The sequence below is a fragment of the Ixodes scapularis genome, unplaced genomic scaffold (genome assembly GCF_016920785.2).
Source record: "Ixodes scapularis isolate PalLabHiFi unplaced genomic scaffold, ASM1692078v2 PGA_scaffold1__304_contigs__length_218370807, whole genome shotgun sequence".
NCBI lineage: Eukaryota > Metazoa > Arthropoda > Arachnida > Ixodida > Ixodidae > Ixodes > Ixodes scapularis.
Window position 1 is genome coordinate 54,412,962 of NW_024609846.1, and position 18,633 is coordinate 54,431,594.

Here is an 18,633-nt window from a genome sequence, read left to right on the forward strand (position 1 = left end):
GGACTGTGAAGTTATTATAAAGAGATATCAATCAACATTTCCGCACCCCTTACTGGAGCAATCAATACAGCTGCACACGTTTGTGATATTCAAAATCGCGGGACAAAAATACCCTGGAATTCCCCTCTAACTCGATTGTGTTTTTTAATAACACTTTTTATTCTGCAAGGGGTAGAGGCATTGGAGCAAGAGTTGAGTCGGAGTTCAGGGCCTCTTCAATCAACTACTGCGCCGGAACTACCTTAGCTGTTTTAACAAATATAAGTCCGCGTTTTTCGTGTTTTCTTTTTTTTTTTTTTTTTGTGGTTTAGCGGATTAAAATTAGAGGTTGGCGTAAATAAAATAATAAAAAAAAATCGATCTACAGTATTGAGCGTAATTTCCGAGCCATCGCGCTAAGCCGTCGGTGTTCCCCCGCGTACGCCATTTCTCCTAATGCACCGGTGCGATGCAGTGAAGCTCGACGCACGCGCGCCAGTGCGACGTGGTAAAGGTTGTGAGCTGGGGATAGTGCCACGACGTGCAGGCATGTGGCTGACATGAAAATCAAGTTATCTCATCTGGAGTATGAGACCCTGGTTTTGTGTTATCACAGCAGCCACCGTACTATCGTTTGTTTTTTCTAGATTATTTATATCGCCGACATCATAGTCTGGAAGTTCGGACGATTATGTGGCCAGCGCGCTAGACGAACGTATTTTAACTAGGGTGAGTAGACACGCCGTGAAATACATGTTTTTACCATTTTACTCCGCCACCACGTTTTTACATATCACTGTCAAGAAACACCTCTTTTTTTTTTTTTTAAGTTTATCCTGGCGCAATTGTGGCGCAATTTTGGCACGACATATAACAGGCTTGCGTTCATGGCGCAATTTGGCGCAAATGGGCGGAGCACTTCCATCACTGCGACTGTAAATATGTGTACTCCCCCATGGGTGTCGGGCGCAAGCCGCACCCCCCACCAGCTTCTCTGAAGGACGCAGCGGAGCGCGGCAACGGGCAGTCGGCGTGATCTCATCCCAGCGTGGCCGTGTGAAGTGGCTCGACCTTCCCAGAAGGAAATGCCGCGCTCGTGTTGACAACCGGGGTCCGTGAACCGCGCCTTCGGCGGAAGTGCGGGCGACCTGCCGCCTCGCGACCGGCTCGTCGCGGTCATCGAACTGAAAGGACGCCGCCTCCCCGTTTTTCTTCCTAAACGACGCGGCGTTCCTCCGAAAGGCGACATTCGCTGCGAGGGACTTGGGTCACCCCAGAGCCGACGGTGCGGTGCAAGCTACCCTGCTCGTTGTATCTTGACGTTCATCTATCGCCACGTGATCGCGCGCCCGCCCATACTCACGCGCACAGAGAGAGACAGAGAGAGCGGAGTCGGGTGACGAAAGGAAGGCCGTTGACTGGTTCAACGAGCAAGTAGCTCCCGCCGCACTGTCAGCTTGGAGGTGAAGTACGGTAAAGCAAATCGCGACGGGGCGTTCACGGCAGGAACTGGTGGAGTCGCGCCAAATATCAACCCTCGCTTGAGACTCGGTGGACCGAGACTCTTTCGTGGAGCCATTGCGCGAAAGACGCGAAAAGTAAACATGCGCAACAGCGTTCTAGAGAATCGGACGTGGTTATGCAAACATTTAGGACGCAAAGGCAACCCGGGTCATAGTGCGTTAAGCAACATCTTTTTATGCGGGCGTAGGCTAAGGAAATTGTACGGTATTGGTTCTGACGGATAACCCTACGAGTCTATGTGATTAAAGTAGAACCGATAAAATAAACAGGGCCTTTTAGGGCGGAAAAAAAAAAAAGCGTGATATATAACCTCTTTCTTTCTGTTCCATCCTCCCTCGATACCAGTTTTCCGGTCTCGCCATTTTAAACTATGGCAGAACTTTTTCGCAAATACTCCGCAACGAAGTGAGTCAAGCTTTCGAAACGTGCGCTTCACAACATTATTGCACGGTTAATGGGAACATGTAATGTCCTGTAACATCTTCAGTGAGGTAATGTCTAAACGTGCCTTCACGCAAGCTTTGTCTTCTTGGCGAAATCCGAACTTGGGACATCTAAACCCGGAATCAAAACGACACTCTTGTTCAACCGGTTTGCATCGACGACTTGTCTTTTAACTTTCAAGCAGGACCGGTCGGCCCGAATCAAAGAACCGCTTAACGCAATGAAAAGCGCCGTTTTCGAAGGGAACCTAAAGCAGAGGCGACATACGTGGAAATCGTCAGAGTGCGCGGCTGCGACAACGTATCACGGACAAGCGAAGAGCGCCCGCTCCACCTGAGGGTTGCTTCACCGCGGACACGCGTGCATTGTACGGCAGCCTACCTCTCACACGAGAAGCCACCACGCCCAACAAAACGAATGAAACTGCCAGCTAGGGCCATAAACTCGTCAAACACAAAGTTTGAGCCGAAATTTCGCGGAAAGCACCGATTCGAGGCCGGTGAAAAAAAACCGCGAACTCATCATTGGGATAGTACAATAGGTGCGCTCTGTGAACTTTGGTCCCAACTTTGTGTTTCACGAGTTTAGAGCCCCTAGTGTGCAGGGAAGCTGATAGAAGTTCATCATGATGAGACGAAAAACCAAAAACCGGAACATAAAAAAATAAAGTTGTAAAGAAAAAAAAAAAGAGGGGAAAGGAAAGGGGGAGGGGGTGGGGCACAGACAGCGTCTCAACTCGTCTCCAGTAAATTTCACCGTGATAAACAAAAAAACGGGAGTTAAATGCGTGTTTATTATCCTTCGTCGAGCGTGTGTGTATATATGTAAGCGTTGTAACAAGAGAATAGGGGAGAAAAGTGAGGGCCAATCGTGTACGCGCACAAGGTGCATTTAGCGCACGCAGCTTGGCGCACCAAGCACGGTATTCATTGGCCTACGGGCACGAGCTTTGCAGCCAATCAGCATCTTTGCAGGCTGCGATATCGTGACCCGTGCCCGCACAATCGGCCCTCTCTTTCCCATTCCATCTCCCGTTACAAAACCTACAGACACGCGCGCGCTCGCCAGCACTACCTCGTTCCAAACCATCACGAATCGCTCGCGTTTGCCACTGACCGACACGTCATTCTAATGAGGCTTAATTTTTTTTTTTTTTTTAGTCTTCCGGCGTCCCTTCGAGTCGGGAAATCAAAGTGTGACAGCCCGTCAGGCTGTCACCTTTCGATCCTTGTGACAGTGTAACAACTGAAAAACCGACAAGGAGGTCTTTCTACTCTCCCGCCTGTGGCACGAGTCCCCCAGCTCTGACCGCGCGTGTGCACGCTCCAAGTCCACACGACATCCAAACTTCCCTGAACAGATGAGAGAGAGAGAGAGAGAGAGGGCAGACGTACCCGTCCCCGTCGAGGGTGATGCGCGAGTCCGCCCAGACCGGGATGACTAGACCGATGGTGGTGCAGTGGTTGCAGTCGATGCCCAGCAGGCAGGCCTCCTCGGAGCCCTGGGGGCCCGGACGGGACACCACCACCAGGTACCGCGTCCGGCTAGACGGGTGCTGGCTCTCCAGCTTCACCGCCTACGATTGCCCCGGAGAAAGGGACGCAGGTGAGAAACACACTCGCAAGACGACACACGAAACGAGCAATCGCCCAAACGAGACACAGGGACACAACTCGAGTGTGCAAGAGTAGGTCAAATAATGACGAACGGGGAGATCGAGTGTCATCAAAGAAACGTCGGCCATTAGGAGAAAACTGCTAGCGTGCACCATGTGTGGACAACATAAAGTAATGCACATGAATGCACTTTTCACTCACCGACGACAGTAACATGCGCACGTAAATGTGGGGGAAGGCACGCCCGCCGGACAGACGGAGGTTCGTCTTGTTGCAACCGGGTTCGCCAGCCCAGCGCGTCTGGACTTTCGAGTGAACATCTCAGGGCACCACAAGTGCACACGGGTAAGAAAGAATCTCGCGCTTTCCAGCATTTGGAGGCTATTTTTGTTTTATCTAGAAATTGACAAATGAAACGTTTGGTGAACACTTATTCGAAATGAGCAACCTCCGTATGAAACATATAGAAGTCCCATTTCTGTTTTCATCGGACTAAATGACCGAATGTTCAGCGCAAAGTAAATATCATAATGTTAAAAAAGGGCATTATTTTACGCCGAATTTGATCTCAGTGATAAAGGCAAGGAAGAATAAACGTTCCCAAGTATTCTCTTCAACAGGATGTCTACGAGACGTTGGTACAAAAATGTCCGATAAACTAATCACGCTGTGCAAAAGACATCTTCTGCAAAGGCATCTTCTGTTTGTCAGCCAAACGAATAGCCACACAAGTCGCGAATTTTAAGAATCTAGACCACGAGGTCGTACCTTTACAGATGCCCTGAGGAGGTTTCTGATATCACATAAATAAGGGGATAATAACTCACTCTGCTGGCTCTAAGCATCCTAGAAAGTCCTAAATCATAGAGACACGCGGCCGATTTCCATATTTAAACAAAAGCACCCAAAGATCGCAACACACCAAGGTCATCTCTGGTGATGGAAGGAGCATGTTCCGTAACAGACCACTGTCAGCCAATAGCAAGCGAAGCATCCTCGCGCATTCGACGGGAGAAATCGCGAATGAGTGAAACTCGTTGCCTATACAGCCCCGGACTACGATTCAAACCAGCGAGCGCGCGCTCGAGAGATGACGTCCAAACACATTACCCCCCCCCCCCCCCCCCCCCCTCCACGCGGAAAAAAAAAACAAAACAAAAAAACAGTGAGTTGTTTTTTAGACGATTATTGCAGTATTGTGTTCCTTCTCCGCCAAAAAGATTAACATTTCTTGACTACTCTTCTTTGTTCATATCACCTATAAAAACATTTACATTTTGCAATCGCAGCGTTTGCAATCTCGACAAAATGTCGCGTTTTCATTGGTCACATGTCATCCCGGCTGCCGGAACAGTGCTCTCCTCCCATCGCCGGTGATGACCTCGGTCTGTTCGACCCTTGATTGCTTTTTTAATAGGGAATTCGGCCGCGCAGCGTTATGATTTATGGATCACTAGGATGCTTAGAGCCCGCACAGTGATTTACTGCCATATTTAGGCGAACTCAGAAACCTCGTAGGGCACCTTTAAGACCGTTCGTTGTTTTCACTTTTTTTTTGTAATTCTTTTTTTTTTTTTTATTCATATGCGCGACATAGCCTATATATAAAGCTGCTTGCATGCACAACAAACGAAAAAAAAAAATAAAATAAAAGTTTAAAATCAGCCCCAAATTGTGTTGCGAATCACCGTCTGTGTTCCGTCCGCTTCTCCTCCATTCTTTCCTCATAATAGCCGACTTCTACCACCACGGTTGTTACGAATTTAAAACCCGCCATTCCGTAAAACGCCGCTATAACAAAGAACGCAGGAAAATTGCCGGCTCGAGCGGTTACGCCAGGAAGGCAGCGCTTTGTGCGCGCGATCTTTGCTCGGAACCGATGTTCCCCCCGACAGCCACGCGCACTTTCTTTCTGTCCGTCTTTGTTCCCCGATGGCAATCCGACGAGGCGGTCTCGGTCCTGCGCGCCTCTCCGTTTCCTCGGCCGGACTCCCGCGGCCCGACACGATCCAGCGCGACGACAGAAAGGGCTTTTCCTCGGGAGGCAGCGCAGCGGTACTGTCGCCGCCACCCGGAAACCGAAAACGGTGTACGCTCCTAGCAAAGAAGAAGGGCGCCGCTCGTCTTCCCGTTGCCGAGAGAAGCCGGAGAAAGCCGACAAAAGCGTCGTTGGCGTAGCGGAGTTAGCGGAGCAAGGAGACACGTCGGCCATGCTTGGAGACGCACGCGGCGTCCCTGGTGTGGACACGGGCCGCTGCTGCTCGGAGGCCTGACAGCAAGCAGGCACCCTTCGCGGGGCCTGAGAGAGATTCTCCTTCTGCCCGACTGGTACGGAGGAGGAAGGGGTGTTCTGACGTCACTCGCGCGGTCCGCCATACTGGTGCGCCCGGTCGGTGGAACACCGATTTTCACGGCATCGACACTGAGATTTGAGGGGCTACCTATTTAGAGAAACAAGCCTGGCATCTCAATATTAAAAAAAAAAAAAAAAAGAAAGATAAACGAGATTTTTTTGGGGTGTAAAAGAACAGTTTCTTTCCTAACACTTCTGCTCACAAAGAGCCCGCGCACGGTAACAGGCGCCCATTCGAAATCTAAGCGTTGGTGTTATCTAACACGGAACTGGCGTCGCGTGATTTTTGGCCTTCCACTGATTTTACTTATGTTGTGTGTGTGCGTACGTGTTTACATGTACGTGTGCGTGCAGGTGCGCGTCCGCGTGCATGCCTGCTCGTGGCTGTGCGCGCGTGTGTGCGTGTTTACGTGTGTGCCAGGATACAATCCTGCAACGACGAAAGACTTACTAGGGAGTGCATACTTAAGCGCATAGAGATGCTGGATCGCCTTTTGTTCCGTCCGTGTCTCAAGAGTAATCTCCGAAACAACTCAGGGTCATTGATAAGCCTTCCTGTATACTCCTCCTCAGCGAACGGAAAGCTCGAAGCGAACCTAACCATTCGTTACGAACGCACGCGCGAAACTCCAGCGAGCGTTGCATGCGTTGCTTCGCCGCCCAGTCGCCGCCAAACCAACATCACTTAGCCAACTTCCCCATCCGGACTATCGAAAGAAGAACACGGCGCCGCTGACTTAACATACAAGGGCTGCGCGCACATACTCGCATCGAGCGAGTCCACTACACACTCCGTGCGGGAACCCCGGCAGCCCCCGATCCCACGACCGACTTTATGCCTCTATTTCCGAGCTTCGGAAAGACAAGACAGACCGACACGCTCGCCTCGCTGCAGTTCGCCGTGTGGCGGGCGGAGCTCCACGCTCGGCTACCGCACGCGAGGAGATCTCCCTCCGCGCTCGATGAAACGTTGTATCATTAAGAAAGCTCCCTCTTCTCCTCGCTGCGCCATTTCCTGCAACTGGACGAACAACGAGGCAAGACCGAAGCTCCACCGCTAACCCGTCCCGGAAGGCTGACTTCCCCGCAGAACCCCGGCCACGCACCGCTGGTCGACCAAAGCCGCGCTTTATTCTTTTTTTCAGAGCGAGGCGGTATACAGTCCCCCGCAAGTCACTCTCCGCTGACTTTAAAAGTCACGGCGCCAGCGCACAAGCCGGACTGCCCCGCAAAAAAAAAGCTGTCGTTTTTATTTTTGGTACTTTTTTGTTATTGTTTAGCAGCGGGTTGCGACAACGAGCACGCGGGAGAGCTGGGACTCGCTTCCGGAGTTGCGCGATTCCCGTTGTCTTAACGGAGCGTGGAACTGGCCTTCGCGATGTTTGGCAGCGGAAGGCATCTCGCGCGCTCCAACTCGCCGAGAAATTGGCGGTCGCGAAACGCGGGCGGGCAGGCGTGCATAGCCTTGGCACAGAGGCGTATACATGCCGTCATGTTATGCGTAGTAAGGTGCCGCTTGTAACATCGCGTGCTCGAGAAAAGCAACGCGTTCGGCGAGCGCGTATATGGAAATATTACAGGGGGTGTTCACTGGACGCCATATTTGAGGGCGCTGTTCAGAGCGCATGCTCAGAACGAGCTCACATGAATAGGCTGCTAAAACCGTCGATCTCGATGGTGTGGAATGCACGTTGCGAAGGAACTGCGGAAGCTTGCCATCAGCACGCGCTCAGCAGTCGTGCGCACCGCTATCGCTGGCTCGCTCAAACCGAGCGCGTACAATCACACTTCCCTGGAAATCCCGCAGAAATCGGGGCTGAGAAAGAAAAAAATAATAATAATCATAATAAGATACAGATTCTATAGGAAAATAAGTTACATGACACCAAGGCGAGTGTTCAACTGAAAATAGGTGGCCCCCCCAATAAGTGCCAGAAAAACGAATATGGCGAGTTTTACAGAATGCGAGTAACGGCAAAATTAAGACGGAGAAACCGAAAATGGAAAGAGTGTGGCACATTCGGACAGCACGGGATCCCGAATTATCGAAGCGTTTTTTCACAGACGAACCACATCACGTAGCTGGCACAACGAGAGAGAACCGGCGCAGGAAAGTTATACCCCGTGCATCAGTCAGTACGCTCATACCGGGATCATTTCTGCGACGTACAGTCAGTAGCAGGGGAACGGCAGCCTAAAAGCAAGAGCAACGGCAGGTCGCGAACCCTCACGTCCGGCTCAACATAATCGGGCGGTGCACAGGCCCCGAACGAAGCGACAACGATGTGCGCAGAACCGCGACAGCTCCGCTAACGGGACGGGAGCCCCAAATGTCACCGGGCAGACCTCGGAGTCTCGGAAGATCGGACGCCCCCTTCGAAAAGTGACGCAGCGTGTGGTTGGTGTGCGCCCCGCCGCCTTGCTACCCGCTCTGTCACTGCACTCCCTTTCACCTTACGATGGACCGCGACGGATGCTACGAGCTATCCAATCCTGTAGTTTGGAGCGCGTCACCTGACTCCGCGCTTCCCGCATCGCCCGGCCTAATCGGAAGGGCGCGTGACACGGCTTCGTAGGGCTCGTAGCGTCCGCTGCGGTCCATCGTAAGGTGATAAAACGGATGCTCAGGTTGACGCGCCGAACAGCGTCGGCCCGTTGCATTCGTTGCCGGGTCCCAGCGGGGTGCCGCGGTCCTACGGGTCCGCGCCGACAGTGCGGTGGGAGTTTCCCGCACCAATCAACGGCCTCCCTTCAGTCACGTGACTCCGCTCTCTGCTAGTGGGAGGGACCGTGTTCACACAGCCAGGGATGGACGTATGATCGGTCCAACGGGCACGTAGCTTTCACCGCACTGTCAGCTTTTGGGCTGAACGGGGCACGGCGCAATCTCGGACGGCGGGAGGAAGGATACGACTCGAGGAGTTGTCTTCCCGGACCGCCGCTTTCCGCGACGGGAGCGACGGAGAAGAAAGAAAACGCGGGGACAAAATAGTGGAAGGGTCAGGGAACTCGAAGGAAAAGAAAGTTGTCCTTCCGCGCGGGACTTCCGCGCGCTGTGGGAAAGAGTGCGAGTAGGCAGACGGTCACCGCCTTGACGGATATACAATCGTCGTATGATCGGGCCAACGGTCATCCGAACACGGTGGGAGTGGACGCGACGTTTTCCAAGCATTCGGGGCCAGCGGCATTTCGGATGACGAAGAAAACGCGGAATGCGCGCAAAATGCTCTACGCATTCGACGGTCGCCACGGTTCTATGCGTTGCTGTTGAACGCGAGCTTAGAGCGAGACTTCACCCGATACATTTCGCACCGTAAAAATTGCTGTTCTTGACAGACAAGTCACTTTTCCCGCTGCTCGCGCTGATGAGCGGTCTTTTGAAAGCGTTCAAAGCGAACGTTGGTACAGATGCATTTTTTTACGCAAGTGCGCCGGCTCGGCTACTGTGCGGCACGACCTCCTTCGAAAATTGTGCCCGTTTTACAAGCGGATACGCTTTCTGGCCTAGAAGGCTCGCACCGCATCTACATGTCACAAATCTAGACACGCCGATTCGGATTTTTTTTTTCTTTTTTTAACCACCTAAACACACACACAGATGGCCTGCACCGACGTCCTAGAAAACAGAGGAAACGCGAAGCGCAGAGGGGAATCTCGCTAAGGAAAGGCAAGGCACAAGTAGCGTAAAAACCGTCTCCGGCGGTTGTTTTGGCTCCTGCTGCTATACCAATGCTCCGAGAAAATACCGGACGGAAATTCTACCGACCTCTACGAGTGACAATATTCGGTTGTCACCACGCACACTTGGATCAGTCAGCACCGGCGATGAAACGTGCGACGCAGCACGCTGATATATTGTCTCCGAGCTAACTGCCAGAGGCGCGAGCCAAGATGGGCGGTTCCGCGCACGAAGCGTCGACAGAGCTACCCTCCAGTCAATGAACGGCATCGGTATACGCGCGGAACCCTAGATCGCCCAGCCCTCGCTACTGCAGTTGGAGCCACGGACCTCAACCCCGGATCCGGTGTCACCGTGCCAAGACTAAAACCCTTTTGACGTGGGCTCGAACAAAAAGAAAAGAATACCGCCGGCTCAGGTACGGGGACCGCTCTCTCCTCCCAAATTAGTTCGGTCGCTGTCCGTTTTCTCTGCTCCTCCCGTTCCTCTATTTAGTCTAGCGTTCCCGGAAACCTGTTAGAGCCGACTGCACGGCATCCGTCCGGTAAGATAAAGAAAGGGCGTGACAAAGTTACGTGAAAGCTGACCTAACTGCGCCTACTCCGGTTTTAAAGGGGTACCTGGCGATTTTTTGAGCTACCTCCAACTAACCCTATTTTCGCAATCAGCAGCCTTTACCCTTTCCGGCCATTGTAGTATCGCGAAATTCAAAATAGTTATTGCGAAATCGGCAAGCGAAAATGATGCCCCAACCAACATTCGAATATACCCGCGCATTTCAGTGCCGTGCACGTTTGTGGAAGGCAGGCTTGCCAGTCGAGCAACCAGTACAGACTATGTCAAGCATCTGTTTTTCGTGCTGCTTCGCGGGTGCCTGGAGCGAGCTTCCAAAGCATACATTTATTTGTCTGTTTGACACCATAAAATTACTTGCAATCAGTTGCGAAGAAAATCGACAGTCCAAAAAACTGAACCCCTGACGTCACTTTTTCATAGTTGCCAGTAGAGACTTTCCCTTTGAAAAACACGGTGAGGACCCGTTGAACACGCTGAGCTAAACCAATCACGCGCAGGATACAAGCGCAGGATCATGGAGCATTTATACCGGGCGTGTTTGGTTTAGTCTATGACAGAGAACACGCACCACAAAAGCGCAGTTAGGCGTCTTAACTGCGCGTAGCGTAGCGCAGAGAGAAAACGGTATAGGAAAACTTGCTAATACACCGACACGTCGCTTACAAACAAGCTCGCGTTTGCTCGCACCAGGTGCGAGCACTGCATGTGCGCAGATATTTCTAAATTCGCGCGTGATCATGCCCGTGCGCAGTGCCGACGGCAGCATCCAACACTATGTCGTGATGGCAGAGGGTTAAATTGGTGCGTTAACCTCGGGTGACACAGCAGAGGGCAGTTACCGCAAACAACCGTCAGGGCGGCGATGGGCCACGGAGAGGAACCACGTGCGCGCTCCTCGGCGCGTCAGACCGTGGCGCCCCCCCGGAGGACCCCGTAGCCGAGCGCAGCGGAAGGAAGCGCCATCCGGTTCCCAGCGGTATCGAGTGACGCCGGCGGGGGAGGTTTGGGAGCAGCCGGAAGGAACGAGCGTCACTCACCATCTTGAGCGTGTCCTCCCGCCGGAGCATGTACAGCATGGACTGCAGGTGCGCCCGGATGTCCCCAGCCACTGCGCAACGAGGAGACAACGGCGACAAGGTTAGAAGCGCAGCCAACGCCGCGCGGGCTGCTGCAGAGAAAGCATGCAGTACCGTAGTTTCCAGACTGCATATAGTGCGCACCCTGTGTATTGCCCGCGAGGGCAACATTCGGTGAAGGGTCAGCTTCAACTTACAGAAACGGGCAAAGGAAGGACGGAATAGGACAAAACAGCTGACTAACAGCTTTTGCTTTAGTACAGGTCCTTTTCATATAAGTAAGCACCTTCTTCGAAGGCTGTTCCATCTGGTGAAAACATTTAATACTGAGGAAAGAGAGAAGAGGGAAAAAGAAAAGGAAAGAAAAAGAGGAAGAGAATGTTCCTTTCCAGTTATTTGACCCGTCTTTCCTCAAAATTCAAACCGATGGAACAGCCTCTAGCCTGACTGACGGAGCGCGTTGCGGGACGGCAGAAAAGGTCTACGAAAACTTCATTGCTGTTTGCGTTACAGCCGACAAGAAAGACGGGTGGAAGCGGACGCAGCAAACCGCGCTGCGCCTTTAGCTGTAAACAGTGACTGCGCCACGCGAGGCAGTCGCAAGTCAAACATGCGCATGCGTAGAACCCACTGCGAAAACGGACCAGCGATCGCCTTGCGTGCGCGCAAAGATATACTCATCTCTCGTGTCAAAGGTGGCGTGTTGTGCGGTGAACAGGTGCTGAGAAACAATGCCGGGTTGCGACACGGGAGCCCAACCTCCATATTTATTTTCTCGCGTTAGAAAAAAAAAAATATTAAACTTTACGAAATGAAAGGTAATACACTCTTCTTCAAAATTAGCTTTTTTAAATTTTTATTTGGAGTACCTTACGGTAGAATAAACGGTTGTTTAGGCAGCAATACGGATTTCACAACTTTTAAAATTTGTTTTGTTGAACGGCTTCAAACATTTTTTTGTTTAGTTTGTGTTTTATCTACAGGGGATCCAATAGAACAAGTGTTAATTTTCAGGCGCAAAGCGAAAATAAAACAAAAATTTGAGAAAAGTGGCAATTTTGGTGCATTTTGTTGTATTTTTTATTTAACAATGAAAATTGTATAATGATCAAAATGTAGCAAGCTCAATGCCGTTCGAATTACATGAAATAAATTGTGAAGCGTTTCGAAGAAAATTTGATTTTTACTAAGTTATTGAATGATGCCTAGTTTAATGCCCATTTCAAAAATCAAACCACGCTCACGCAGAAAAAGCGTGCGTGCGTGCGTGCGTGCGTGCGTGCGTGCGTGCGTGCGTGCGTGCGTGTGTGTGTGTGTGTGTGTGTGTGTGTGTGTGTGTGTGTGTGTGTGTGTGTGTGTGTGTGTGTGTGTGTGTGTGTGTGTGTGTGTGTGTGTGTGTGTGTGTGTGTGTGTGTGTGTGTGTGTGTGTGTGTGTGTGTGTGTGTGTGTGTGTGTGTGTGTTTCGGGGAAAGTATTTCAGGAAAAGGTTAACGACCCGAAAGTAAGAAACCATGTTGTTGTTGGTGTTGTTTTTAAATCAGAAATGGTTGAGCGCAACACTTGGGTTGTTTGACATGGGATGACCCTACTGGCAACAATGAAAGAGTGACGTCAGAAGAAGGCAGGGCTTTACTCTTTGGACTGTAGGGTGTTTCCAACTGATTACAAGCAGTTTTAAAGGGTAACTGCAAAGAAAAAAAAAGTACTTTTTTAAACAGCCTAATTTGGACAAGCATGTCATAAAACAAATCTTCCGCCAAAAAAACAAATATTTTGTAGCAATATTTACGCCACAGGACGTAATTTAGTCGGGGTCACAACTTCTCTACATTTGAAACTCCCGCTCTTTCGACGCGCGCGGAGTGGCTGTTATACGTCACTCCGTGACGTACAGCAGCCACTCCGTGACGTATAATACCAGCTTTGTGGCGCGCGATTTAAAACGGACGAAATAGCCGCAAACTAAAATCAGTCTGGCGCAATAAACATTGCTGTAAAAACTTTTGGTTTTGGCGAAAAAAGTGTTTTGTGACATGTTTGTCCCAAATAGGCTGTTAAAAAATACACTTTTTTTATTTGCAGTTAACCTTTAAGGTGTCCAAATTAGTTCTAGATTAAGAGTTCTAGCTTTAGAAGTTCGCTGCAGCGCTCGCGCAGCAGCACGGAACAAATGCTCGGCATAGTCAAGTTTCGGACTGCCCGATCGCCCTGCAAGCCTGCCTTCCCTGACGTCACGGCACCGAAAAGCGCGGGTATTGAAATGCTTGATTTCGGCATCATTTTCAATTGCCAATCTCTCAACAACTATTATCAATTTCGCAATACTAAATAGCGTACCGAAAAGGGTAAAGGCCGCTGATTCTGAAAATACAGTTTCCTAAGGTAGGTAAAAAAAAAAAAGTCGCCAAAGTGTTTCTTTAAAAAGCCCTAAAAAAATGTCTTTTTTTTTTTTTTTTTAACAGTTCGATTAAAACACGCATCTCACAAAATTAATTCTATGCGAAAAAAAAAATTGGAGCAATATTGACGGCGAGAGGTTTATCCAAAATTCTGCGCGCAAAGTCCACGACGTCACGGGTCCTTCCGGAATGACCATCTCGGGCACTCGCTCTTTCCACCTCAACGTCAAGGCGAAGCCGATCCACCTCTCCTCCACGCGCCCGAAAGGCCGAGAGAAAAGAAACAGAACGGAGGTGACTACCGAGTATCTCGCACCTCACGCCGCCAATATGCCAAAGAAAAAAAAAAAAAAAAATTAACATACTTGTGTCATTTTCGAAGCCCGTCACGTCTCGCATCAATAAACAAATTTTTTAAAAAAAGAGAGACTTGCGTGGTCTCGTGTGAACGATAGTCCGCACCGCGTAAAATTTCATGATTTTTCAAACATGTATAGTCCGCGGGCTACAGCTCAAAAAAATATATACTTTTCATCGTAACTTTATCGGTGTTCCAGAGATTACCGAGTTCGCCCGAATTAAAAGGTGCAATCGATAGGGTGTTTTTCTCTAACATCACTATTAAGAAAACAGCCCACCCGGACTGTTTAGTGGGAGTGAAAGGTTGTGCCTGAACTGGCAACTTGAGAACAATAGGTTTAGCCGCTCAAAGCAACGAACTATGGCTGCAATCATCATCCGGTGGTGAGAGTGAGGCAGAGAGATCCATGCTCAAGGAAAATAGTTGCATGTATATTCGATGGAATTGCAAGACGTAGTATATACGTTAAGACATTGCAAAACAAATTACACTGACAACCAGGTAAGTGCAGCTAAGTGGTTATTGCGTGTGGCCTGTGAGGCACTTGGTTATTGGTGACTTACAGTTAAGGAAGCTGATAGGTTTTATAGAGGGACTATACTTATGCCGACTAAAGGGTATACTTTTTTGATATGTGTTTTTGTTTAAGGGAGTGGTTTCATTCTAACTGCAGTAGTGCGTTGCGCAGATTTGTGGAAGCGGAAACAAAGCGGTCCTTTTCGTTTCCTTCTCCCACCGTTTCCTCCGAGAAGCAAGAAACGAGAGATGTGGGCTTCGAGCCACGCCTGGGGGGGCCACCGAGACTCACAACAGGTCGAGCCACGATTTGTCAAAGAGATGAATTGCCTAAATTTCCCCGTCTAACCGCGGCTTCGCCAGACCAGCTTTGGCCGCTGTCGCACGGAAGCTGGGTCGCCTGTTCAATTTTACTTCCGCGAATGCAAAGAAACTTATAAATTGCCTAAATTTCCCCTTCTGACTGTGGCTTCGCCAGAGCAGCTTCGACCGCTGCCGTACCAAATCTGGGTCGCCTTTCAAACCTACTTCCGCGAATGCCAAGAAATTCAAAATGCTCAAGCCAAGCGTTTCATAAACGCAGACAAAAGCCAACCATTTTCGTCATCGTTGTCCAGCTCGCTTGCACCTTTGCATTTAATTGCATTCTAATCAAATCCAACCATTTCTTTTTTTCGCATTCATATTAGCTGCATCTTGAAGAGGAATCCTGTCGGTTGTTGTATAACAATAACTTAGTCGCCGCCACCGCATATCCGACACGAACAGCAACACTGACCCGACTATTGTCTCATGCGGTCTTTCGCAATCCACCAGGTGTACGATCCGTGTCTGTCCTACGCACCAACTGGAGCCTCCCTTAGCGAAAAGTCGTTCAAAATCAGTACACTTGAAGTGTACTGAAGTATACTAAAAGTATACTTTCAGTGCGGTCGTTGTACTGATTGTATACTTTAAGTGTACTTAAAGTATACTTCCAGTAAAAATGGCGGTGGACTGAAAGTATACTCGTCCGTACAAAACTAGTACATGTAGTAGAATCGTAGTGCCCACGGTAAAAAGTAGTTCAAAATCAGTATACCGAAAGTGCACTGAAGTATACTAAAGGTCTACTTTCAGTGCTTGCAGTCGGTGTACTCAAATTATAATAACGGGTATATATATAGATATATAGTGCGATTTTTAACATCAACACACTAAAAACGCGATAGATAGGCCGATGCCGTTTTCACAAAATATTTGTGGGGCTCGGTGGACATTAGATGAGTAAATAAACGTCACAGTACTTTTGTCTAATTAGCTTCTTTAATTGGCAGTGTAACTGACCATGTTGAATTTTCAATTTTAAAGGGGCTATGAATAAACTCTAGCCCAACTGAAACAATTTGCGAAAAGGTGACGAGTTTTGGGTTATTCATAGCTAAAACTCTGCCTTTCGTCGCCTGATTAAAAACAGCGCACTGGACAGAGCGCAGGATGCTATTCTTACGTATTCCCTTCAGTCGAACTGTTGGAAGTATGATGCTGGAGCATCCACCAAAGGCACGCTTTCAAAAGAGTGCAACTTCGTTCATGCTGAATGCGACAGCACTTTATGAGGGTTGTAACTTCACTAGAAAATAAAATAATGCATAGAACTCCAGTATGAGAAGTTCTCGCTAACACAAACAAACATGCCATCACCGATATGCCATGTCAAAACTGCTAATTTCACTCTCCACTTTGCCCGTCCCTGCCGCGCGTGGTTCTTGAATCGAGGGAAAAAGTGCGAAATTTGATAAATAAATATCTTAAAGCCCCTTGCTGTTTCGTGAATAGTTTTGATTGTGTTAGGCTACAATAACGACTGCCTCTAAAACAGCAATAATAAAAAAAAGTAAATTTACGGATTTTAATTACTTAAAAAGATGTTGCCACGGTTATTGACCCATGTAATGTCCGCCGAGTCGCACGACACACATGAAGAGTGCATCAACATGACATGAGCCCCCAGTTTTCCTGAAACCAGTTGATTAAAAAATATCACCGGGTATAGCTGACATAATGTGACAAAGGGATGCTTCATTTCTCATTTCACTGCATACCACGTGGTCCAAAAGTTCCCCAGGGAAACGACCGGCACTTTCATAGCATACTTACGTCGCAGATGCAACATGGACTTACGCCTAAAAAAAGCGCAAATAGAAAAATTAGCTACATTGTACGCCACGGAAAGTAGCGTTATCTAACTTGTCAATAATTATTTTAGCTAGTCATTTCTACTATATTTATCAATTGAACAGTCTACTTTTATTGCAAAGATAGCTTTTATTTTCCCTGAGCTGTATTTGTTACCTTTATTGAAGAATAAAAGTGTACTGTAAAAAAACTGTTAGCACTATTCGGAAGCTGGGCGATCGAGGGCAATCGCACCAAGTGTTTAATGCTGCTGATGAAAAAGCATGCACATGACTTTGTTTTCAAAGTGCACCGCCAATTGCGTGCTGCCTCATAGGCTAGTAGACAAATTACGTTTGCAGGATAATCCGGTGTTTTTGTAATGCAGGTCCCAGCGTAACTATACGCTGTTTCAGATATCTGCATCCACATCAATCAAAAGGACAGGAGGCAAAAGAAACCACGGCTAATAATGGGGACATAAGATCCTCCACCTTGCATGGTCGCATGCAGCGCAAATCAACTTCTAAACCGCGTAAGCGAAGCGATGTTATGAATGAAAGCTCGCTCTGAAATTGGCTGGAGAAATCGGCGCCTTTATGTAACAACCTCAAGCTTTCACCGAAAGTGTTTCATGGTGTAGATTTATCTTGCAAAACTCTAAGACATCTCAGTTCACGTGAAAAGAGATATACAATTGCAACAACGAACAACACCGTCGATCGAGATTTCCAGACTGTAAAAAATCGACGTAAATTTAACGTGTCTTTCCCTCGTCAAAAAAGACGGGCACGCTCATTGTTTCAAAACACAAAGTTGCCCTCATTATTTATGTGCCGCGAGAGCCGATCCTTCCAGAAAAGCCGAAATACCAGAGGTGCAAGCATGCGCTGATGAATCAAAATAGCCTTGGCGACAAGGGAGAAATTGCTTGAGATAGTTTCGGTTTTACACTGAAAAAAAAAAAACCGAAAGTTTAGATAAAACCTAAGATAGACTAAACGTTTTGTTAATTTTTTACGAATATAATAAAGTGACATTATTATTATTAATATATTAATTTGCTTAGTTTTATCTTTAAAAAAAAAAGAACAAAAAGAAGAGACTTTTGAAAACTGCGCAAGACTGGCAAGACCATCGCTATTGCAATCAGCTTCCGTCTGGCCGCCGTTGGAGTTCTGGAGGTTTCGGGCATCGCTTCCTTTTTACGTTTTAGCCGTTTTAGCGAATATTTTAGATAGCTTACTTACGAATACCGTGTTCAATAATAGCAAGGGATTACTGAGAGCTGTGAGACGCAGCGTCGCAAGTGGTGGACAGTCATGGCCGACTGATGCAAGCGAAGGTGAGGAAGTTCCTTTTGTTTCTGCGAAGTGCGCCGCTGTTTCAAACTTTGTCGTGTACCGTGTGCTTGCTAGGCTATGCTTGACTCTCACTATGCTCTACCCGGTTTTATTTCGTTATTTGAAAAGAGCGTATCTTCAGAATTTATGGCTCTCTCCGCAGAGTGAGAAAGATTCGCGTGCGGCGGAACCGAGGGCCAGCCGAGGGCCTGTCCTGGGCGCCGTCCCTACGACGGTCGCCCGACGACGCTTTTGCGGAGCGTTCAAGTACAGTCTAACGGCAGTTCAAGCAATCACAGGTCACGCTCGTTCTGTACGTGTGGTCCCAACAGTCTCTCGCCAACTACTTGTTTGATAAAGCGGGAGTGAGAAAAACGTTACAAGAGCGAGCAGCATGATTTCTTGCCCGTGCTGATGCCTGTGCCGTAGAGACGGACGATCTCTTTGCGTATGCCGAAGCGGCACGCTTTCCAAGTTTGCGATTGTGTGTTGTGAATAAAGTGAGTATGGATGTCACGTTTTTTAGTGGCGGCAGAAGCCGCTACAAAAGGCAGAGCAGTTAAAAAAAAGGAAAAGCATGAGAAAATGTTAAAAGGACCTGAATATTCGA

At 48.7% G+C, this 18,633-nt stretch overlaps 1 protein-coding gene across 2 annotated transcripts in view; it reads right to left on the bottom strand.

Annotated features, from left to right (window-relative positions):
* The window catches only part of LOC8032616, a 265,009-nt gene that overhangs the window by 41,788 nt on the left and 204,588 nt on the right, over positions 1–18,633 (bottom strand). For both annotated transcript variants that reach the window (XM_029970300.4, XM_029970299.4), the window contains exons 4-5: positions 11,209–11,279; positions 3,342–3,523 (exon numbers count right to left, since the gene is read on the bottom strand). In XM_029970300.4, the coding sequence (XP_029826160.2) occupies positions 3,342–3,523; positions 11,209–11,279 (253 nt within the window). The remainder of the gene's footprint in view (positions 1–3,341; positions 3,524–11,208; positions 11,280–18,633) is intronic.